The sequence below is a fragment of the Coffea eugenioides genome, unplaced genomic scaffold, assembly GCF_003713205.1.
Source record: "Coffea eugenioides isolate CCC68of unplaced genomic scaffold, Ceug_1.0 ScVebR1_2739;HRSCAF=3822, whole genome shotgun sequence".
Lineage (NCBI taxonomy): Eukaryota > Viridiplantae > Streptophyta > Magnoliopsida > Gentianales > Rubiaceae > Coffea > Coffea eugenioides.
In genome coordinates, this window is record NW_020863251.1 from 1 (window position 1) to 26,378 (window position 26,378).

The window sequence follows — 26,378 nt, forward strand, 5'->3', positions numbered from 1 at the left end:
TTTTTGACAAAAAGATGCCTTATCCCACTCACAAAATTTTGTCCGCCAACATGGTCAACCATTCAAGATGCGTTGTTGCTTTCCATGCCCATCATTGTGTAACTCTTAGTTTAGGTGACAATTAGTTAAATTTTGTGGTAGCTTGGCGTTCGACAACTTCCGAGCTGCCCATGCCATGGGATAATCATCCCTTGCATATTGCACACTCAGATTTAATTTTGATCTCTGGAAGGTTTGAGTAGAGCTGCTTATGCAGTTTCTTTATGTTGCTGCAGGCAGGTTATGATATTATAATGTGCCAAAACCTGGTACAGTGGTCCAAAGCAAGTCCATTAACCTTTATAAAAATGAGATGGGTTTAGCAGAATTTCAAGTTCAGTGTTACTAGAGCTAAATCAATTCTAGAGTACGCATCAAGTCAAGTTGCTTGGTTGTGGTACAAGCTTTTAGTGCTGGATTCTTCATTTCATTGATGATCATAATCTCAAGCAAACCAAAATTTTGGGAAATTCTTTCTGATCTTATTCACTTAGTTGTTTATTTTTCTGAAAATGGGTCTTTGCATGCATATCATGGGTATGTAAGGTTTGTTTTGCAATAATACCAATATTCTCTGTGGAAAAAGTGTTAGGTGACTGAAGAGATACTTTGTATTTCTTTCTTTATCTATTCTTGCATTGCATTGCAGAAGTTAGACAAGAATTCTGTGTCAGTTTTTCACTTTTTAGATATCTTGGGGCTGCAAATTTGTCTTATGTATTCTTGTGCATTAGTTTTAATCGTAGAAGATGGTTTACTGGATTAATGGTTTGGCTTTTGCAATTGGTGATGGATAGCTTGTTTCTTCCTGTCAATTACCAAATTCTGCTTATTTGGCAGGTGTGGTGCTGGACCATCAGCTGATCTTAGTTCATCTGATGATGCCCTTGATGGTGTACTTGGTTTTGGAAAGGCAAATTCATCCTTGATTTCACAGCTTGCATCAGCGGGAAGGGTGAAAAATATGTTTGCCCATTGTTTAGATGGTGTAAATGGTGGTGGAATTTTTGCCATAGGACATGTTGTTCAACCAAAAGTTAACATGACAGCTTTAGTACCAAACCAGTATGTGGGATCTTTCCTATGAACTTAATTACTTTCACTTTTCAGATTTCTGAATGATAATTTATGTGGTTTGCTCGGTATGTTCTTTTGTGAGGCACTGCTTGCTCGATCATGTTTAACAAAGTTGAATAGTTGGTTTGGCCTTTTTTATCATTAGATTGGTAGATCAAGAGAAAGGGTTTTACAATTACAATTAATTTGATGTGGCAGTATTTGATATGTTCAATTTGCTTGTAATGTTCAGGAACATTTTATAATCCTCTGAATTAATCAATTGGAAAAATGTTTTCTTATGTTCTTTGGATTACTAAATTGGGGTTTTACCTTGGTTATTTAGCCTGCATATCTGGTTCACCCTTGATTGAAATTTCAGTTTGATTACTTTTACATCTTTTTACTTTGAAAATTGGAGTTTGGATGGTCTGTATTGATTTATGTATCTACATTAATGTGTGAAAAGTTTTTGATTTTTGGTTTTCTGAGAAGTGATGCCAGCAGAAACCAGGCATATAACCTTATTCTTGGTTGACATTATTATAAGTTGGTAACTAGAAAATCTGGTGCCCTTGCAAGCTAACATTTAGGAGAACAGATCTAAATGTGTGCTTTTTTATGGAATTTAACAGTACAAATGGATTTCCATGCATTGCTTCTCTTACATGTGGTACTTTCTTTTGTCATGTTCTATGAAACGATGTAGCAGATGACTTGTATGATTGAAAACTATCTTTGGATTGAGACAACTCATCTTTGTCTTGTTTGCTGATTTTGCTGTTGGTTCTTGTGTGGAGAATCTATCAGCTTATCTATGGAGATAAATAACTTAAGCAGATATTTTTACAGTCAGTAGATGCAGTGGTGTCAAATCTGGAAACATGTATCCATAAATATCAAAGTATGGAATATGCTTCTTCATGTATTGACGTTCTTAAACTATCCAGTTATTGTATCCAAATTACAGATTTTGCAGGCATCTTACATACAAATTTGTTGAATGTGCATACAAGACTTTGGATCTAAAATGTTTCATTACTGGGGAAAATTTTGTTTAATTGTGATCTCAAGTAGAAGCAGCTCATGACCAGTTTAGCGTGTCTTGCTGTTTGCCTTCTGTCTGATGTGTTTATAATATCATATTTTAGGTTGTAGTTTTGAAACATAAAATTGGCCTTTTATTCCTCTTCTGTTAACCAAACGTGTACTTTACCATGGAAAAATGTAAGGTCGCATTACAATGTCAACATGACAGCAATTGAAGTCGGTCATGTTATGCTAAGTCTTCCTACGGAGGTATTCACTGTTGGAGATACAAAAGGGGCAATAATTGATAGTGGTACAACCTTGGCTTATTTCCCAGAAGTCGTATATCAGCAACTAGTAGTAAAGGTATCTCTTGTCTTATATACAGAATAACCTTAAGTTGGGGTGCACTTGTCTTATCTTTTTTTCTTTTCAAACATGTTTGAAGATACTGTCCTGGCAACCTGATTTGAAACTGCAAATAGTTCACGATGACTATACGTGCTTTGACTACTCTGATAGGTATGGTGATTAATTCAACTAACCATCTTTTTTTTTTTTTTAGTCGTTTCTTATGACGTGACATCTTTTAGAGCAAACATTCAAAGTTGACTGAGGTGTAGAGAGATGATGTGAGCGGGATAATATTTCAGTGCATCTTTCTTGTTGGATGGGTTACAAAAAACCTGATTCAAGTGCACAACTAAGTTGTTTGACCTGATTCTGATAAGTCAGTAAAATATTTTTATCTGATAATTCAGAAAAAATAAACACGTAAACTACTGATTAGTTTTTTTTAAGGGAATATTTTGCTGATGCTGATTAATAGGTACTGTAACCTCCTCTATTCTATTGGAAATTATTTCGACTGTACTGTGATTTTCATGTGACATAATACGAACTTTCCCTGGAGTCAGTGACATTCTTAAGAATTGCTGGAGCATACATGAACAAAAGTATGAAATTTTGAATGAGATGAACCAGACGCACTATTTGTTGGATCTAAGAAGTGGAGTTTATTGTTTCGTGGAAAATCTCAAGCTGAGTCTTTATAAGTATGACAAGTTTTTGGATGTTACCATATCAAACGTTACTAAATGGTTCAGTTTCTAATTTGAGGTTCTGCTATATAACTTTTATTTCAATAGATTAGGCCAATAAGGCTCTCCCATACGTCTTAATCATTTTTTTGGTTAATAAACACCGAATTGTCTATGCCAAAATTCCACCATCTCTGGGTGTTGACTTGAAACAAAATTAGGTTGTCTTTAGCTTTTCATCCTTTATACAAATATTTTCTGTCTAATGCTAAAATATATGATCTGCATGAGAATGAGGTAAAAATGCTGCTTGAGACGTGCCAATTCCAGTTCCAAGGGAAAGCTTACTTGCAATACATTTAAAAATAGCTTCTTAACTTCTCTTGCTAAGAAGTCATTAACTTAATGGAAATTTCTCTTGAATTTGGGAGTTCCATTTATTTCTTGTTAAAGTTGTTCCTCACACATACTTATATTGTTGAGGACTTTATGTGGCTTCATCTTTTTTTCTTTTCACCCAAAGATTTGAAGTTGTTTCAATTTTGTCCTCCAGTTATGTTGTTTGAGATTCTGTTAGATAACTGGCAATGGCGATTGGTGGTTTATTGGAAAATTTGAAATAATGTTTTCTTATCTCTTGCAGTGTTGATGACGGGTTTCCCCCAGTCACTTTTCACTTTGGAAATTCACTTAATTTGACAGTTTATCCACATGATTATCTATTTCCTTTTGTAAGTATCTTCTACCCAAGTTTCTTTTGCGAAGTTAACACTGTTTGACAGACATCAATTTGTTTTCACTTTTTTTATATTTTTATTTTTTCTTCTGTTTTCAATTTTGTTGTTTTTATTTTCATTTTTATTCTTGGCCCCTTTTTTTTGGGGGGGGGGGGGTCGTGTTGGTGGTGGGGTTCACAAGATGTTTGTTCAACTATTGCCTTTTCCTGATTTGTTCTTAGTGGTAGAGTTAAAAGAGTTCTGATTAGTGACTTCTTCATAATTTGTTATTTACAGTAGAATTAGATCAGTTCTGAATTTGCTTCAGTACAGTTCTGGTTAAGAGTTGCATGTTGCAATACAGATGCTTTTGTTTCTGTATAACAGTGAGGTTGAGCACTCCACTATATTGATTTTAAAGTCATAATACTTGGTTTCGGCATAGGTCAGGTGGTTTGGTACATATTAAATCATGACATATTTTTTTGCTGTCTCCTTTGCATCAGAACTTCTCTTCTGCTGTTACATGTCCTCAGAAACCTTCTTCAAATACCCATGCTCTGGTTTTTAGGTCTAATGAAATTTTTTTCTTCTTGCTACTTCTGCAGGATGGGTTAATGTGTGTTGGATGGCAGAACAGTGGGGTACTCTCTGGTGAGAAGACGAATATTACGCTCCTAGGAGGTATGTTTCTCTGTGTTTAATACATTCATTACTGGTTCTCTTTGATATACAGAACTCATCATCTCACTTAACCATCTTGAGCAATTAACTAAATGCTTCTGTCCTAGTTGCTCTCTCTTTCTGGCTTTCTGTTTCTTTCTTCCTGTCTCTATTCTTTGGTTCATCTGTCCTCCCCTCCCTCCCTCCCGTCCCCCCCCACAGGACGACAAATAAAAAAAGAAATTGTGATGTGGAACTACTAATAATTGAGTCTCCACTGAACTATGTTCTCTATGGCCAAACCTTTCATGCAAGTTTCACCTTTTATGACTTGGAATATCTCTATGCAAAGTTAAGATTACCAATATGTGTTGTAAAAGAAATAGGAAAAATCTTGATTTGATACAAGTAACTGAAAATTTTCAAATTTGGGAGCTGATACTTTACTTGTCGTTTTACAAGTGCATATTCAATTGGCTGGGGTTCTACAACATGAATTGCAGTTTCAAAACTTCTGAAATATGACACAAACCTTGATCATTCTTTTCCATCCTATCATTCTTTTCTTCTGGAGAACCAAATTCAAACCTCAGCTCCCTTTTTACTGCATTACTTGGCAGTCCTGCATAGAACTGGTTGTTATTTACCAACCAGAAAACCTTACTCCCTCTCGTTTCAGGCAGTGGCATATTGCATAGCACAAAAGAGAACATTTAATTGATAAAGGGAATTAGGATAAAGAAAATAATAAAAATTTAATCTAATGGTATCTACCAGTCTCTAATGGAATTTCTAGAATCTTGCATGCCTTCAAAATCACATAAAATTCGTTTTCATTCTTCTTATTCCACTTCTTTTCTTTTCCTTTCCTTTTTTCCTAATCTCTTCAATTCTACACTTTACCCATCCTGAATATGAAAATCTTCTGTAATGTACAATTATTTTAACCTTTTGGTTTATGATTTAGATGGTTGCCTTGGGTCTATTTTTCGAGTGTGAGATATAGTTTTTTCGGTGAACTTCAAATCATCCATGCTCTAGCGAGTTTTGAAGGAACTGAATCCCAAGGAAAACAAGTATTCTAAAGAGATAAAATCAGTCTAGTAATGCTGAGGTTGTGGCTTACTGTAGCAGTTGGAAGCTCTTCATAAAATCAGTCAAATGGTCACTGCAGAAAAATTGTCTTTCTTTTCTTTATGCAATTTTCAACATTTTCATTTCATTGGTTCACTCTCTCCACTGGAGCCTGAATTTTCTGTAACTCAATGACCAGCTGAATGAGCATCTTTAGTCCTCTCTGCCTCATTTGTTGTTAACCACAATGCACTCTTTTGGTTAACAGATTTGGTACTGTCAAACAAGCTGGTCTTATATGATCTGGAAAATCAAACAATTGGCTGGACCACATACAATTGTAAGTATGGACAAACATGTATCTGTCCAAGTCTTCTTTTGATGTTTTCAAGAATGCTAAAGATTTATGCTGATTTCAACATTTTTTAGCTGTTGTATTCTTGTGCTTGTTTTATTCAATTATCTGTTAATCTTGGTTGGTGTAAAGTGGCATTCCTACATTGTCCATTTGTACAGTCAATCTAATAGCAAGCTAACTTAACAACGGAATCCTTCCCCTTTTTATACACATGTTTCTTCTTTTGGAGGAGGAAGGATCACACTGCACTTTTGGTTGTATCTTAAGGTGCTTTTTGGAATGGGTAACATTGGGACCCTACTCTCAAAGTCTCCATTTGTGTTTTTGTTCACCTTTATGTTATTCTGTTGAATGGGAGAGCTGGGAAAGATGTGGAGTTGTGGGTGTGGGCTTTGTTAGATGTGGATTGATGTGGAGAGCTGGAAAAGGTGGAGTTGTTCACCTTCATGTGGATTGTTATTTTGATAATATATTTTGTTAGCTCTAGGTTGTCACTACTTTTTTTTTTTTTTGCTTCTTTTTCACAAGAATGGGATGTGAAGGGTGTTGTAACTTTTCATGCCATGGGCTTCCATATTTACGTTGCAAGATTGGGCCTTGTTTTTAAACTGGTTTAGTTGTTACATATGATATCAAGCAATAGTGCAATTGTTTCGGCTGAATATCTTTCAACCAGAAAGTAAGGGAGCACCTCTAACTTGCTTGACTGCATGATTTGATTTTGTAGATTTCTACCTGGCGTACCGATAGCATTTTGCCATCTTTTGGTAAATCTATAGAACATTTCTTGTGTATGGAAAGTAGAGTGCAGACCAATCAAACATTATATACATTTTCATATCATTGCTATATGCAGCAATGCATTAATTCTTTTCTAGCATTCATGAGATGCAAGCCTTACAAAAATCTTATCTACTCCAAGTTTTAATGATGTTTATCCATAGAAGGTTGTTACTCTGAAACCTTTATTTATTTATTTGTTTTTGGAATGGGAAATGCAAACTTGTTGATCAAGTTACACAGCCTGAAGGAAAGAGCTTGATGTTACTGCCCAGCATATTTGATGTTCTGTTAGAACCACTCCTTTTAACTGTAAAATTCATCATTGATTTCAGGTTCTTCCAGCATTAAACTGAAGGATGAAATTACAGGGTCAGTGCATCTGGTTGGTGCTCATTCTATACCATCTTGCGCCTTCAGCCAAAGCGCACAAAAGGCTTTTATCTTCTTGTTACTGATGACTCTGCTGCAAGCTATTTTCACTGGTTTGTGACTGCCATGGTGAATGTTAAGATCAAGAAATTGATATAGAAAATAATTGACTGTTAGAAAGTATTCACAAGAGTATATAACAGAGTGGTGTGACTATCAAGATAGTGATCCAATTTGGCATACAAAGGTTAGTTTTTAGTCTGTTCTAGTACCTTGGAAATTTTGCAATGATAGTAGCAAATTCTCTGAAAACAAATTTTGTAAATAGCTCCGTATATATAGTGACCATCTCTTATATTGCAAGATATCGGCAGCATGTTCTATGATCATCCATGATTACAGTATTATTAATTAGTGTACTCCACAAAACTTGTAACCCCCCATATTCCCAGCATCAGTTACAGCTTTTGCATGTACTTTAAGTTACAGTATAACAGTTCAGGAGTCTTGAACAGACTACTAAATCAGTTCCTTTGATTTTCATCAAAGAAACTTATATGGACTGCCTACCAGATTTGTTAGGTTTGCATGAAATCTGGATGGCGAATATTTGGCATTAGTTTAGCTCTGTAAGGTTTCTGAACACCAGACTAGGTATTGAGCCCAAAAAAATAAGATGGGTGGTTCTTTCTGGATCTGGTTTTTGTAAAAACTCCTAGGTGCATGGCTGTTTCTCTTTAGTCATATAAATAAACAGATTTCAAATCTTTTATCTAATTGTATCTTATTTCTAGAGTTTATTGTCTATCTTCATGCATCGGATCTCTTAAAGGAACTATATGGACCTACCATTGTGAATTACTGAGAGCTTGAAGTTTATTTTCTTCCAGTCTTGAACTTCAACAATGATAGGTACACAGACATATATATACATATACATACATGCATGTGTATATGTATACGTCATTGTTATACATCTTTCATGCATTGGATCTCTTAAAAAAAACTATGTGGACCTACCAATGTAACGTACAGACAGCAGGGGGAGGAGGGGGGAGGAGGGGAGAGAGGAGACAGGAGGGGGAGGCTAGTGGTGGCAGTGGAGGATGGGATGGGTGGTGAAAAATTTTCAAAATTTTAAAAATATTTCAATAAAATTTTAAATTTGAAAACACTTCGAAATACATTTTGAAAAACACCTAAATCAAATGGACCATCTACTATAGTTGTTTTCACACACATCATTACAATAAAATTTTTTAAAAACCTAAAAACACCTAATCTATACTGAGCCGGAGTAGCAAAAAAGGAAATGATAAATAGTGAATAGTCTTTAGAAGAAAGAATTGTACAAGTGGTTTTGCACATTCATGATTTTCCTTTTCCTTTGAGGGAATAATTTATCATTTTGTAATGTTTTGTATGAAAATGATGCTTATCGTTCACAACAAATTTAAAACACATCATTGCATTTGTATATTTCAATTTGGGCTATAGTTCAGTGTGTATATATATATATATGTATGTATGAATGTATGTATGTTTAGGTTCACATTCTTTGGAAAATGCTTGTACTATGTTTACTAATGGAGGTTAAGCCCTAGGAATTAAAAGTTTTGGGAATTATGAATAATTGACCATTCAATCGGCATATGAACTTGTGTTCATTTTTGCATTCTATTTTTGGAAAGAATCATTTCTCAAAAAATATTTTTTTAGAAAATTTCATTCTTGTTCTGTAATTGGCGCCTTTTTATATCACATATATATAACCAAAAAGTTTGCTAATTGCATTAATATTTTTCTAAAATTACCTTAAAATCCGAACGAGGCCGACATTTCAAATGTGAGATATCAAAACAAAATATTTATAAACACGCGTGCATGGCCATATGTGCAGTTATCAGTTTTCGAAATGGTGTTTCTAGAAAAAAACTGGAATCAATTTTCTAAGGAAAAAGGCCTTCTCGACTCAAAAGATCCATATCAAATATGAGAATGAAATGAAAAAGTCGAAAAGGCCTTTCCATTCCAGGAAATTCCTGCGTACCAAATGAAGGGTTAGATAAGAGAAAAAAGATTGTGCACTGGGAATACTTTAAGTAATCTCCAAAAATTAAGGAGTACAATGGTGGAATCCCAGCTTGGAGACATAGAACCACAAAAGATAGGCTGAGTATCACAAAAGATAAGCAATGTTTCAAACTAATTCAAACCTTAGGAAATTTCTATGCTTCTTAGAACCATTCTCCAAATTTATATAATAATTGGTTGACACATGCCTAATAATGTAGCATCTCCCAAGGTCCCAAACGTTGGGTCAGGAAATTGATAAACTTGAAATGATGCATTTTGGTCCCTTATATATGAGGTATATAGTTTTTTAGTCCCTCACTTTTAAAATGATGCATTTAGGTCCTCTATATATGAGGTTTTATACTACTTTATTTCCTCACTTTTACAATAGGTTTTTTTGGTCCTTCACATATCCAAATGTACCATTTTCATCCCTATTCTCATCTCCAGCTATATTTTCACTTTCAATTCTAATGTTGAATTAAATTGAACTAAAACTCAAAAAAAAAAAATTCTTAAGGTATCTAAATTCATTCTCTGAATTCTAGAGTATTATCATAAAATTAAAAGTTTCCAAACACAACTGGCTTTTTTTTTTATTTTAAGGTGAATGTTAGGTTTAATGTTCAAAAGTTTTATGTGAGGTGTTTTTAGGGTCCAACTGAAATGTTTTCTTCATAATAACACATTATGAGTGAATTTCCAGAGTTTTGTAAAATATATTCTATTTCTTAACATGTTGTAATTCTTCTCAAACTCATGTAGCATTTAAACTAAGGCAGTTTTCTACTAAACCTAAGCAAGCTTTTTGCCATCTATGATCACAAGTCTCAATTGATATGTCTAAACTTTTATGAACCAACATTGTGAAAGAAAATAAGGTTTATTATTCGCAAGTAGCGGCAAATTAGTCTAAAACTTAGTTTTGTTCCATGGGTAAACTAATCCAAAGTTTTGTTATGTTATTGATAGCAGCAAATCAGTCAAAAACTTAGTTTTGTTATTAGTGAGGACAAATTAGTCTAAAATTTAATAGATTAACTTTTTATGTATTAACAGTACGGTAATTTTTTTATACTAACAGTTTTTATGTGTATCACATGTGCATAATTTGAAATTTGAATTTGAATTCATGTTATGTGGCATATGACCTAAAACTGTTAGTGTAAAAAAAAATTTATACACTGACAGTGTATAAAAAGTTATCCAATTTTAATTATGTTGTTAATAGGGACAAATTAATCCAAAATTGAGTTCTATTATTAGTAGCGGCAAATTAATCCGAAGTTCAGTAATGTTATTAATATGGACAAATAAGCCCAATATATGGATTTATATAGTTACTAAAATATAGCATTATTTTTGTAGTAAAGATATCTAAATCCAAAATTTTATTATCCTACTCACTTGGGGATAACTAATACAACCTTCTCCAATCGGATTATTTTATCCTCTATATGGGAAATTAATTTGATTAAGTGGAATGTCTAATCCTATACATATATATATATATATATATATATATATATAAAGTAATCAAATTTGGAATGACACAAGATTAATAATTCAATCTTATATCCTCAGTCATCCCATGAAGTAAATGAACCCTTTGTAAACAAAATAATGGTTAATAGTCATGATTTCTAATTTGGTTTACCATAAACTACCTGGATTTTAAATATCAGCTAAATAAAGCCAAATTTCCCTTTTGTAACTTAATTTTCAAAAAAGAAAGAAAAAACAAAACTTCTAAGTCGTGCTTCAACTATAAATAGGAGCTTGTATGCCAATGATGCCCCGTTTTAATAGTTAAAGTTGAAATCTCAAGAATTGCAAATTATAGGTACAATTTCCCCTCCCTCCTGCCAACTTCTTAAGTCTTATCCTTTCTTGACTAAAAATATAATTTTAAAAAATAATTAAAACAAGAGTTCATATCCATCTATAAGTTCTATACCTCTCCATTTTTTTATTTTTTTTTGATAGTTGTACCTCTCCTTTTAAGCTCCAAATAAACAAACGGTCAAAGTTTAATAACAGGTCAATACCGGAAATAATTGCATTAGTAGCTGATATATTTTGGTTATATAATACATTTCTTAATTTCTGGTGGCATGGGGGAAAATCAATAAGACGAAGGGAGTTTAATATACAAATTACCTAAAAGTAACACTTATAAATTACTTTTGGTGTTCAAATGGAGAAATTGATCTGATCTTCTGTTTAACATTATGAAACAGACATTGATCAAATTATAAAACCAAAGTCTACATCAAATACCGATCATAATAAGTTTGGTAACCAAATTTTATTACTTTTTTCCAAATATCTCCTATATTGTTTAACCCTCAAATAGATGATGAAAATCCAAAAACATTGTTGACTTTCACTAAAAATTTGAAACAATCCTCAAAATTGAACTTGGAAGGCAAATTTATCATTTTGTTAAGTTCTCATTCCAAGCTTATATGAAAAAGGCTTGTAGTCTTTTATCTATATTTATATCAAATCAGATAAGTCTTGAGTAGTTGTTAGCATCACTTTTTGCAGTTTTGAAATTGCTGATATTTATAGTACGTAGAAGGGAGGTTTATAAGCAAAATAAAGGTGTAAAATTGTATCTAGTAGTTTTAGTAAATGGGAAAAGCTTTTGGATCATGCTAATGTTCGTATCAAAAGAACTAAAATAATCTTCTATTCAGCCACTAAATTGGAAGTTTCTTGAAATTCTGTCTTGTATTTTGTTGCAATTTCTAGGCCATTTCTCATAGTTGATGAAGACTGCTGCAATTACAAAATTGGTCTTGACAAATGTAGAGATAAGTCACAAACTGTGTCTCCATCAATCACTCATCATAATAATATCAAATTGAAAAAAGCAATATAACTTCATAAACAAGCTCAACAAATTCTCCACCATCTTTCCTAATATTCCATTTTATGGCATATTCCCAAGCATTTGATGATTGGCTTTTCCTCCCAAAAAAAAAAAACCTCCCCACAAATTTCCATCTTTATCTTGACTTTCTAGGGTTTAGAACCAAGGGCGCCTACCTAACCATGTAAAGATTTTGCAAACTGGTCAAAACAATCATTTTGGCTGTAGATTTTAAATCATTTATAATAGTTTACTTGCTTTGTGCTTACCTAACCATGTTGATTAATTGCTCTAAACAAAAACGTGAATCTTTGTTTATCCTAAAAAACAAAAACAAAAAAATCATGTACAAATATCTTAAAAATATTGTTGAACTAAAGCAGAAAAGATTTTGGTTTCTGGAAGCTCCAGCAGTAAATAAATCTGAAGACAACTGTTTCTATTGACTTCTTGAGTTAGAAATACAACCTTAATATTTGTTAAGTGGGTTAGAACTAACAACTATTCCCGTTGTAGGTGAAGCATAATCAATGGAAGTTATCATCATTAGTCACATAAACAAGTTAAACACGAATTCTAATATAAAAATGAACCCATCATTATCGAACTTGCCATCTGATGCGATATCACCTAATTAAAATTCCTGATATGGTGTAAGTTTGTGGTAGTCTTTTTCGTTCTAATCTTTTTTTTCTTGTTTGTTAATTAGGAACTTAGGACTTACCCTACTAAGTTTTACTACTTCAGAGACAATTTTGGCCAATTAACTGCTGCTGCATAAGAAATCATTCAAAAAGAAAAACTGTCATTGTAGATTTTATAATATGTACATAGATACATACATACACACACATATATATATATACATATATACACTGGAGGAAGAAATGAATTGGATGGTATGAGCGAAGAAAGTATAAATGAGAGATTTCAAATTTGATATTCTCCGCTCTATATATATATATAGACACACACCCAGACACGTACTTCTAAGACTTGACTATGCAACCGAGTCTCATTGATTTTGACCATTTCATATTCCTGAAAAATCTTATGTAGTTTTCTCATGATTTAAAAAGATATACACAACATATATAAATACACAGTGTCTATGTGTGTAGGTGCAACTATTGAGGAAATATATTAAGCAAAGGAATTATTAATTGCTAGTTAATTTACTTTTTTTCTTTTACTTTTTTCCTTCCTAGTTTTATTGATTGTGCGAAACTTAAAATTGGGTTTATTTTAAAATTTAGGATTAATTAGTGAGTGTATGAATTTGGTGTATGTAATTAATATTGATGCTCAAAGTAAATTTGAAGGGGATTTGGCTTGATTTACCCATTTCTTTTCTTTGCGAGAGACTTAATCGATGTCCACACCATTCATCCTAATTTCTCACGCCTTGTACACCCTAATAATGTACCAAAAGTGTGAAATTATGTGAAAATGACAAGAAACTGCATAGTTTTGCACATTAATAATTTCTTGGGCAAAGCACGTGAAGTTATGTATTATTATCCCAACTAAGGAATTGGCTTTTCAAGATTTTTTTGGTTTTTTCAGTGTTTTTGTGTCCATTTGACAAAGCAAGGCATGTGATTGAAATGATCCACAAGGACTGTGGTAGCAAAAGACATGTACTACTGATTATGTTGCTTCCTTTTTTGTTTTTTCTCCTTTCTTTAATAAATAATAGTATGAATATACCTACAAAAAGCGAATGTAAATTATAATATTTTTAAGGGAAATTTGCCAAATTAGTCCCTAACATTTTCACAAAATACTTTTTTAGTCCCTAACATTAAAAATCAGCCAGAATAGTTCCTAACATATAAATTATGAGCCAGTTTGGTCCTAATGCTCGTATTTGCTCTTTTTTCCGGCTAAAAATAGAACACCGGCGTAATTTCAAGGGCAAAATCGGAAAAATTCGTTAATCCATAATTTTGCAGTCCTCAAACTCTTCCACCGCTTCTTCAATTGATTCTCAACCTACTGCTACTAGGATGGAGAATTAACAAGAAAAATTGAATGAAAAGACAGAAATATCAAAGACACCAAAAAGAAGTTTCAAGAAATATCAAAGCCACCAAGAAAAAGTTTCAATCACGAACAGAAGATTAATGGGAAATCTACTAGCCTGGCTAGAGGCTATGACAACAGGGTCAATCATGAGTTGTCCAGAAGGTGGAAAATTAAAGCAAAAGGCTTTGTGGGTTAGAAAGCTTCAGCTTCAATTCTTTCAAACAAGACAGAGCCTGCATCTGTCACAATCAGCGGCTTCCAATGCATAATCATCTTCTTCCACAATACTCTGTACCAATATCTGCAGTTCCCTCATATTGATTGCTCAAATTTGGTAAGAAAGCTGTTGAAGCATTTTGGCAAGTCCACAGGCTATCTTTGCTTGAACGGAGCCCATATTCCTCCGTCTCTATTCAGCCATTGACCCAATCTCTTCTTCTGCTTCTGACTTCGTAAAATCATCCGTCCTTGCTCCTCTTAACCAAGGAATCAGCAACATGGGTTCTCTCAGGCAGCTATGGTTATTGAGAAGAAGACCCTTTTCAGTTTGGAAATCTCTGAATTCGATATCAATTTCAACAAAGAACTCATTTTTATCTTCTTATTTGGCAAATAATTCTCTGCACCTTCTTAAACCCACAAAGCCTTTGGAGAGCTTCAACAAAAGGGTGAGAATCAATTGAAGAAGTGGTGGAAGAGTTTGAGGGATGCACAATTATGGATTAACGAATTTTTTCGATTTTGCCCTTGAAATTACGCCGGTGTACTATTTTTAGCCGGAAAAAAGAGTAAATACGAGCATTAGGACCAAACTGGCTCATAATTTATATGTTAGGAACTATTCTGGCTGATTTTAAATGTTAGGGACTAAAAAAGTGTTTTGTGAAAATGTTAGGGACCAATTTGGCAAATTTCCCTATTTTTAAATGGTAGATACAAATATGAAAATTTCTAAAATCAAGGAGGTGGATCATTCTTTAGTTTATTTATATCGTTTCAGTCGTATGTTGTTTAGTATAAGATTTTTTTAAATAATATATGATATGATTTCTTTTGAAAGTTAATGTAGAAAACAAAAAGAAACACAACAATTAAGTTCGAGTGACATGAGACATCTGTTTGGTAATCTCACATACTACCTATTAAAAGAGCGAGCGTTGAGGAACAATAGAAGTGTCGTCCCCTCTGATGTTCTGCCGGTTGTTTCGTGATTTCCTCCAACTTTAGGGGCAATTTGTGCATGTCATTTTTCTTGCTGTCTGCTTTCTATTTTTTCACCGTTTTTCACTCTTCTTTAACTGACCCATGTATGCATTGGGTCAATTGTTAATGGCCCTCTCAACTGCGGTTTATTTCGGTTTTGCCCAAGTCAGCGCTTTTGTGGTTTCATGTGTGGCTGTTTAGTGATTGTTAACGCCCTCTTAGCCATGGTTTATAAATTTACATTAACAATTTAGTACAAGTTCCGCTCCAAATTTCGTTTGCATTCTCGACCAAAAAAATCTGCTCCAAATTTTGATTACGTTCTTGACCAGAAAAAAAAATAAAGAGTCCCTTGGGTGACCACTTATATAACACTACTTTTTGCATGATATATTAGAGGAAAAAATAGAAGCTTCCTTCATTGCACACTTATTTAATGCTCTTTGGATACATTAACTATTACTATTTTTATTAGCAATGAATTCATGCTTTATTATACTAAAAAAGTTATTGAAACAATTGGACCTCAGCAAATTTAACACAAAAAATATTAGCATGATTATTTTTTAGCAATGAAAGCCCCAATTGTTTCAATGCTAATAAAGCACAAGTTCATTGCTACTAAAACCAAAATTTAGTATAATTTTGCACCAAATTCAATTGAATATTTTAACACCAATTTTGTAAAAAATAAGAAAGCATGAATTCATTGCTACTAAAATTTTGTTTTTCAATTTTGCCCCAAATGGATTCTAAGAAAAAAAATGATTTTGCTTGCTTTTTCTCTTTGAGAGATATTTATAAATTTAGATTAACTGATGCAAATCTGGATGAATAGACATATCATTAACATTTGAATTAATCTTATACACACTATCGGCGTATACACCATCACCATTACCATTAGATATATGACACATGTACAAATTTTGAATTCAAAATTTGCTCATGTGTTATCTATCCAACTATAATAGTGTATACATTAACGGCATATATAAAATTTACTCTTAATATTTTAGTGTGATTTTCACTCCAAATTTCATCTACGTTCCTCACCAGAGAATCTACTCCAAATTTTGTCTACATTCCTGATAAAAAATGAATAAATAAGCCACGAATTCATTGCTACTAACACAAAATTTTAGTATATTTTTGTTCCAAATTTATTGGATATTTTAATACCAATTTTGTTCGAAATTCTTCTACATCACTAGAAAAGAAAAAGAGGTATGGTCAGCTTTGTCTACATTCCTAGCCAAATAATAATAATAATAAAGAGTACCTTGAGTGGCAACTTATATAACACTTTTTGTACTAATTCATTGCTACTATTTTTATGCATCGTTTAATTAGTTGCATAAAAATAGTTTAGTATAATTTTGTTCCAAATTTAATTGAATATTTTAATATCAATTTTGTTCAAAATTCTTTTACATTGTTGAAAAAAAATGTATGGTGAGCTTTAATTACTTGTATACATTTTAAATAGTCAAAAAGTAATAATACCAATAGATGATTAAACAAGCCACATATAAAGTCTTGGTAAAAAATAATGATGAGCTTTAATTACTTGTATACATTTTAAATAGCCGAACTTTATTATTTCCTGTCTGTTTCTCTGACTTTTTCTAATCCTTAAATGGCTTTTTTCCTAACTATTACTTTGTATTAATAAACATAGCGTAACAAAAAATTCTACAATAAATTTTGTTCCAAATCTCTCTGCATTAGTGAAACATGGTTGGTATTAATGAACATAATCTAATAAAAAAAACCCAAGGTACATTTTGCTCCAAATTCCTCTATATTAGAGAAAAAAGAGAAATTTCCTTGATTCGACACTTATTTAATGCTCTTTGGATACATTAATTATTGCTATTTGTATGCGCCATTTATTTATTTCTTCGTTGCTAAAAAATAATTATGCTAATATTTTTTGTGTTAAATGTGTTGAGCTCCAATTGTTTCGATGACTTTTAGATAATAGAAAAATAATGTTTAATAGCTAGAAATGCTACACATAGAGAATGCAAGGTTGAATTTATTTTTTCCTACTTGCTTCCTTGAAAAGCTTTTTGCTCGATAAAATTGTATCCTAATTGCTCCTTTCGTCCAATTTTTTCCTAATTGCTAAACCATGTGTTTTGAAAAATTCAAAAAATGATAATAATTAGTAACAATGAGTATGTAGTATTTTTGTGCCAAGCAGAGAAAGTGAACGGTCCAATTTATTATTTGTTATTTGTTCCTCTACATTAGTTTATATATCAATGATATAAATATAGTTTGAGAGAATTTTATATTAATATAAACATGGTCTGATAAAAGATTCTAAAATAAATACAGACATGGTCCGGTGAAAAATTGTAAAATAAAATTTGCTCCAAAATTATTTCCATCTTTGATTTCCCTCTTTTTCTTCTGTATTCAGATTTAGCTTAGTGTTTGAACGGCTATGTGTGATAAAAAAAATGCCAATATAAATCCCGCTTCAAAATTTCTTTTACATATCTCACTTTTTTCCTTCCCTTCTTTATTCAAATTTAATTTAGTATTTGAACAACCATAATGTCATAATAAAATCCTAACATAAATTTTGTTCCAAATATATAAATTTTATTCCACTTATTTTCTATTTATATTAAAAGAAGAAATAAATGAACTCTTGATTAGATACTTATTCAATACTTTCTAAACAAATCTATTATTATTATTCCTATACACTATTTGTTTATTACTTAATTTTAATAGCATAATAATAATGATATCCTCTCTATTGCGCATGGTGAACTCCAATTGAATAAACATGACATGATTATATATATAAAAAAATCATCTCATAGATTTTACTCCAAATTTCTCTAAATCAAATATTATTTCCTTTTTTTCCTTTGAATTTAGTTAAATAATTTAATATTAATTATGTTCCAAATTCCTCTCAATTCTTCACAAAAACATTAAATCATTTATAATTGAATATACTGAGCTCCAGTTAAACACAAAGAACATGTTTAAAAAAATTATCTTATACATTTTACTTCACATATCTCTGCATTTCAAATTTTTCCCTTTTTCCATTTAAATTTAGTGAAATATTTTACCTCCAATTCCACTTCCATTAATCAATGTTTCAATAATAATATTATTAAACTTTATTACTAGCCAACTAACATCATCGCTTAACATTTTTCCTATCACCATTAAACAAAAGCCTAAAAAATCCAAATAACATGATTCGCTGTAAAATCTGCTCCACGTTTTCAGAGCCGTGTTTTGCTCGTTCTTCTTTTAAAAGACAAATGCAGCTCATTTTCTCTTCTTCTTCTTCACTTACCCGCGTTTCATGCACACACTTCACAAAACATCAATTTTATACAATTTCCTTGCAAGAAAACATCAACCCCAACATCTTTTGACCTTCATAGAGTCATTTTAACTGATCAAAATACAAGAAAAAGAAAAAGATTGAAAAATAAAGGGTGCGAAGCCTACACTCCTTTTTGATAGCTTCTCATGATGATAATGAACATCAACATTGGACCATTTTTGGTTGTAACATAAACAAAGTCATATGTCACACAAACAAGAAGGAGAGCTCCTCCCTATTGTCTTCGCCGACGGGTGCTCCTCTTCATAACCCTAACTCCAGAAATCATAACCCAAATTAATCATTCCAAAAATGACTTCTGCCCCACTATCATTAAGGCTTCTTAGGGCATATCGCACCGCGAAGAAAACTGCCACGAAGGCCCTTAAGACCTATCTCGTCGCCGTGAAAGATGTTGACAAGAAATACCAACGTCTGCAGAGTTTTCCCAAAGTTGTAATTAGATCGAAAGCAGATCTGGAGACTGTTATCAAGGTGAAGTGGTCCAATCCCAATTGGGAGGTGAAGGTTAAAGTTCCCACAAAATATAAGCCCAATGGCCGAGATAAGCCGTCGGAACAACGCCTCATGGCAATCGCTAGTAAGGTTGGAATAGAGTTTGTGTCTAGAAAAGTTAGGAGAGGGTTAGGTTTAGGAGAATATTAAGGAAATGGGGTTAGGGTATGGGGTAGTAGGGGGGTATGGGATCTTCTTAATGTTTTTGACGTTATACTTTCTATCTTGTAAATATGCTGTCGTTATCAAATGCTTTCCATTTCCCTTTTGTTGTGTTCTCTATTTCCATAAGGTAAATCTCAAATGAGTGTTTTTTGCTAAAAAAAAAAAACAAACGAGAAGGAAAAATTAGAAAAAAAAAGAATGGTGCAGCTAATTAAAGTGACAAACTATCACCAAATCATGGGTAATCCTGCGCAAAGAGCAGGGCAAAACCACCTAGTACTCATCAAACGGGCAATGAGATAAGTCGGGAAATGGCATGACGCAATCTATGCGGATTATATGTCTATCTGCGCTTTGATTGCTTCGGGGCAGTTTGTTGCAGTCGAAACCCATTCAAATGCAATGAACCGACCAACTCTTGATCAGATTATGGCATATTATCCATGTTGTCATCCTGTCGTGCCTGAAGGAATTGAAGAGGACTTGGCTTTTGGGGATATGGAAAGATTGGAATGAAAAATCAAAATCAAGTGTGTGGTGAATCTCTGCCCCATGTTTCTCTCCTGTTTAACTTTGGCTAACTTGCCCCTCATCCAATCAAATTTGTGTTGGACGAAGGGGCGCAGCGCAGGTATAGGATCAAGGAGGATTAGTAGTTTCTGCAGTTGGATAGTAGAAAAAATAATAATTAGCAGGTATACGTATATATATATATATACACTATAAGTTATTTGGGGAGATGATTAGGGTTTTGTATATATATGATTATGAACATATTATATATCTATAAATTACTATAAGTTATTTGGGGAGGTGCTAAGGGATTTGTAAATATATGATTATGAACATCTATGTATCTATAAATTACTATAAGTTATTCGGGGAGATGTTAAGTTTGTAAATAAATGATCATGAACATCCATGTGTTGCAGATTTTCCATTTCTAATTCAGTTAGATAGTTATTCTGCTAATTAACTTATTAATTGTGTTATTAACCATTTGAAATTTAGGAATATTTGAGAATTTTGACGTGATGGTTGCTTTCTGTTGTCCTACTTTTTTGCAAAGACATCAATACATGTTCTATAATGGACAAACTCATGATGCCTTTATAAACAAGAAGAAACTATAGGTGGTTGGATCTTTTATACTCGTGCTTTTGTGGCTTAAAGAAAATTAAGAAATTTTGTAAAGGTATGATAGAATGAAATATTGAGATGTAGGGTCAAAATATAATATCGTAGCCTTTTTGCATTTTCTTTTTTTTCTAATGTGACCTTATATTTGTGGCTATGACCATGAGGGCCAAATTTGACTGGTCCAGCATGGCTTCAAGGCCCCATACTACTTTTAATTAGTTCCAAAAGTTCTCTGAAGTTCAAGAACTTGGGCTAATTGATTAGAATATAGGTATTAAAAAGAAAAGTCAGACACTTGTGGATCTGACAGGAGTCCGGTATAAATATATGGGTGCCGGGCTGACACCTGACACCAAAAAAATTTTTTTTTTTTTTTAAAGACACATGGCCCGGCACCTGACAAAGTCTGAAAAAGTTGGCTGCCGGGCACTCTCTGCCCGGCAGCCAGTTAAATTGTTAAAAAAAAAAAAAATTCGGCCACATACTGTTTATAAGATGAATGCCGAGTAGATTAGCCATATTATTGGTTCCTACACGATAAACAATGCCAAGTATGCTGTCAAAGCTGTTGATGCTGGGGAATTATACCACCATTATTGGAGCTTCTTAGAGGAAAGATGACCCAGGTTAGAGCAAAGGGTAGCTGTTAGAGCACTAGGACATTTGGCAAGCTATGAAACGACCTTCAAAGCTATAGCGCTTTATGAAGAAGAAGTGGTTAGATTAGCCATGCGTTTGGCTTCTACCTGTGTGAAAAGCTGGCTGCCGGCTTGTTTTAAAAAAAAAAATGCGGCAGAAGAATGCATTTCTGACAATATTCTTCAATCCACGGAATTAAAGTAGAGGTAAAAATTAAACATTGGTTACATTTCTATGGTGGAAAGTTCACTTTCCTGCGCACAATAAGCAGAAGCAAAGCAGATGTGGAGATGCATAAAGAAGTATATTGGACACTCAAAAAATCAAATTATGCATGGATGAAAAATATTATGTATATTAAAATTATAATAAAAGGCCGTTTAAAAATTTATTCATTATTTAATGTTCAATACTTATATTTGGTAAATTAAAATAATTAATTAAATATTCTATTATATTATAAGTAACTATATATCGTTAAGTCGATTGAATAATATGTAAGCAATTATTTTTTTTGGCATTTGAAGTAGTTGTCTATTAAGTTTTAATTGAAATAAAGATTTTATAATTATTTGAAATTATGCAATAAAAAATCACTGTAAGATAAACATAAATGTAAGATGAAAAAAAAATGTAAGATAAACAAATTGTATGATTCAAATATTTGATTTAATATGCAAAAAAGACAAGAAGAAATGGCAAGAAGTTTTTTAAAAATTAATGTGAGTTCTTTATATTGGTAATCACCTTTATTTGTTATTTTAATCATAATACCTGATTATAACCGATTATAATACCTAATACTATTTACAACTAAAGTTACTACATATGCAAACTAAAATTTTCTATTTCACTAAATTTTCTTTTATATATGATGCACGTTTCATCATTTGTTAAAACAAATTAAATGATAAAACAAATGACAAACAAATGATAAATTTTAACAAATAAATATTTTCTGAAACCTAAACCCCAAACCCCAAACCCTAAAGAAGAATGCATTTCTGAAACCTAAACCCTATAACCCTAAACCCTAAAAGCCTAAACCGTAAACCGTAAACCCTAAACCCTGAACCCTAAACCCTAGACTATACACAGCGTAGAAGTACAAAATAATGTAACCTTAAAGAAGGAACCCTAAACCCTAAAGAAGAATGCATTTCTAAAACCTAAACCCTAAAACCCTAAAAACATCCACGGAATTAAAGCGGAGAGAAAAATTAAACATAGGTTACATTTGTATGGTGGAAAGTTCACTTTTCTGCGCACAATAAGCAGGAGCAATGCAAATGTGGAGACGCACAGAGAAGTATATTGGGCACTGGAAAAAAGCTGATTATGTATATATGAAAAATAGTATATATTTGAAAATTACAATAAAAGTCCTCTTAAAAATTTATTCATTATCTAATGTTCAATACTTATATTTGGTAAATTTAAATAGTTAATTAAATATTCTATTATAATATAAGTAACTATATAGCGTTAAGTCGATTGAATAATATGTAAGCAGTTATTTTTTTGGACATTTCAAGTAGTTGTCTATTAAGTTTCACTTGAAATAAAGATTTTATAATTATTTGAGATTATGCAATAAAAAATCAACATAAGAAGAAAAAATGAATAACATGACATTGTACAATCGTGAATTTAAAAATAGCGATAAGCATTATAATAATAAAAGATTAAATTAACGCTAAATCCTCATATTCAAATATTTGAAATTGTAAAACATGCAATTGAAATGATCATATCAACGGTTGGTACGCCTTTTGCCCTTGCCTTTATCACCTGGTGTTGTAGACGGACAACAAAATCTTTTAGGCTTTCGTCTGCAACGATCACAAAGAGCATAGGGTCCTACGTCATCCTCCTCATCCGACTCAATTATTTAGTACTTTAGCTCTTTAAATCATGATTAATCTGGTACCATTAATTCTGATTATCTAAGGTGTTATTTCTGCAATGAAAATTGAGATTTAACATTAGTTCAATAAGTGCTAAATATAGGGAGTACACTCACGAGAGTAGAGGTGCACCTATGTGGTTTTTAGTGATTCATTTCATGTAATTTCATTGAAGAAATGAACTTGTAACTAATTTCATAACCATGAGAATAGGTATGGATTAGTTATAAGTATAATTGATTCACTACGAAAGTAGAATTCAAATGCACAAGGAAATTACACCATAATTAGCCTAGATGTAGTAATTAATGATCCAAATATAGCACTTGCATGAGTAGTTAGGGATACCACAACCTAAGGAGCTTTTATTTGTTAATTTCTTGTATAAGTGCAGTAGGTTAGATTTCTTATCATTCATTGATAGTCTAAATAATAGAGAAGCTTTAGTAATGCCGGTAATTGTTCACTCTTCCTTGTGGGATCGACCCGATATATACCCTAAACTACTAGTTGATCTGTATACTTGCAGTGAACGGGTGTAATTCGGTATTTTTTAGCTTGCACGTATGTAAAATACCCGTCAGTTTTTGAGAATGATTAATGATTTGCATGGCATATTTAAGGTTTAAAATAATTTAGATTTGAGCATTTCGAGCATGTTCACGAACGGCTCGTTTATATTAAACGAGTCGAACACGAACATGAACTCGAACTCGAATTCGAACTCGAACACGAACTTTGTTTAATGAGTCGAACACGAACACGGGTTAGGAGTTTGAAAATTAACGAACAAAAACGAACGTTGTTCGAATCGCTTAACGAACAGAGCTCAAACATGAGATACTCGATTCGATTCGACTCGTTTACGACTCTAGAACATACTAAATTAATGTAACCACCAAACCATGAATTGATAATGCATTCATTCTTTCCGTCATAGAGTTTTGTTTTAAAAGCGCAATCTGTCCTGATGACCTACCAATTCTTTTGACTGCTCATGGTTATGAAAATTTTTTAAACTAATTACAAATTATTTATTTTTAACTAAAGACTAGCGTATGTGAAAATAATTTATAAGTAAGTTGTTTTGAAGGCTTGTAATATAGCTAACCATACTATGTGGAAGTATTCATGTTTGAAAGGAAGAAGAAAAATCGCAAATATACACTACACATAGACCATAAAAAAAAAACTCAACATATACATAAGTGAATAGTAAGTAAAGAAACAAGCATGGATTGTTACCCATATCAATCAAGACGAAATTAGTAATTAAAACCTGCTAAAATCCTTGTCCTTGTTTATACTTTGCATACAACAACACCACTACTGTAATCAAAATATGTATGATACTTCTACTTATTGCCTGAAATCTCACCATCAATTTGGAGAGAGGTCATATTGACATAACCACCAGCACAACCATTTTGCCATGCTAAGTCGGACAAATCAGTACCACCAATAGCATACTTCGAAACATCCTCCATATTCAAATCAGAGGGGATCATGGTACCCCTTGATAAATGGAAATGTTCCATACTCAAATTAGAGGGCATCATGGTACCCTTTGATAAATGGAACGGTTCAGTGAACTTTTGAGTAATTGCTTCGAGCCCACCATGAGAATTAGTGTATCCTTGGAAATCTTGAAATGGATGATCAGGAAATGAAATAGAAAGATCATAGATAACTGGTTTGAATTGGCATCACCTCCTGTGTCTAGAGTGCTGGTAATATACTCCATACATTGATTGTTTGTAGAACCAGCAGAGGAAATATTGCCAACCGCCAAATCATTGTCCTCATTCTGCATGGGAGCTTCATTCACTGTAAGACACTGGTCAAGATTTTCCCTCATCAATTCTACTGTGTCACCTTCACTTTCATCTTTGTTTTTGCGTCTTATGTTCATATACAATCTACATAAAACTGTAACCGAAAACTAGAAAACGCCTAAAAGATGTTTTCCGAGTTCTGTATCCGAAAACTAGAAAAACAACTGTTAAGAAGTCACGAGCGAGAATAACATAAAGTTTTTTCAATTGTATAGATACTAACTTGTAAGTTCTTGAGGATTGTGGCCGTAGACATTGGCTTCATGAATTCTGTTAAGTGGTAATGGAGCCTTGGGGATCCTTTTCCTCAAGTAGTGCACAATTAGCTCTTCATCAGTGGGGCAAAACCTGTAACCGCGAGGCATAGAATCCAGAAAATTCTGTGAATTTTCGTGGAGAATTATGCCTTGCTGAACCGGTTGCTGCTGATCATTGAGGGGATACAGCTGGTGTTGATGTTGCAGTGGCTGCTGCTGTTGGCCCTGCAAGGGCGGCCAGTGGTGGTGGAGGAGGTGATCATGGAGGAGGTGATCATGGAGGAGGTATGGCTGCTCCTCCCTCTGCTGCTGGTGATTATCCATGCTTGTTGAATGTTGAAGAGGCTTCTTTTGCCGGGGGCGCAATTACCTAAAATAAGCGCCAAATAAGGTATATATATATTTTTGTCGTGGGGGTGCCAACCTGGCACTAAATGTCCGGTACATCCGTACAAGTGGGGTCGGGTATAGAATTAGTTACGTAAACTTGCTCCAGTTGCAGTACAATTCTACTTCTTCTACTTTTATTCGATTGGATGCGTGATATACAATCTGAATTTAAATTAACTCAAATTTTATATATATATCATGTATCTAATCGTGATAATAAACACATTGTTAGTGTATATAAGATTAACTCTAGATTTATACATATTTTTTGTCTAACTTATGTTTTTTACGTTAAACTTTAATCATATGGGTCCATGTCTGTATTGCATCCATCCCGTATAGGTCCATACCCGTATTATATCCATCCCATATTTTACTAACTATGCTTATCACTTTATTGTTGAAACTTAACATCACACTTGTGAAGCTTACCCATAATATTCATGAAAATAATTTTAAGTTTTTTATGGACAAATAGTATGTAAATGGCTAAAACTATAATTTTATAATAATCTTAAATTTACATACCATAATCAAGTGTATATTGCTTCTTGTTTTGAAATTTGCACTAACTTCACTATTCCTATTATTATTATTGGTAAAAATGCTCCAATTTAAAGCACAATAAAATCAAATTTTGTGGCCTTTCTAATAGAGTGGTTATTTTTACTAGAAAATTAGTAAATCTTGCTTACATTACACAGATTTTATGTTTTTTCACCAATATAATGAAAAGAATTTTATACCTTGACAAAACAAATAGAGGAAATGACAACACCATGAGTATAATGGTGTGCAACTGCCATACATGTCACATTATGAGTTTAGGCATGATTTGTATAAATAATAA

General features: G+C 32.7%; 1 protein-coding gene across 1 annotated transcript; it reads left to right on the forward strand.

Moving 5' to 3' along the window:
• Positions 1 to 836: 836 nt before the first annotated feature.
• LOC113757105 (aspartic proteinase-like protein 2) lies at positions 837 to 7,516 on the forward strand (the record flags this gene model as incomplete). The annotated part of the gene is made up of 7 exons (XM_027300516.1): positions 837 to 1,104; positions 2,328 to 2,490; positions 2,573 to 2,646; positions 3,808 to 3,895; positions 4,489 to 4,564; positions 5,886 to 5,957; positions 7,091 to 7,516. Coding segments are annotated over 7 exons (899 nt in total), but the record flags the coding sequence as incomplete, so codon positions are not given.
• Positions 7,517 to 26,378: the final 18,862 nt, after the last annotated feature.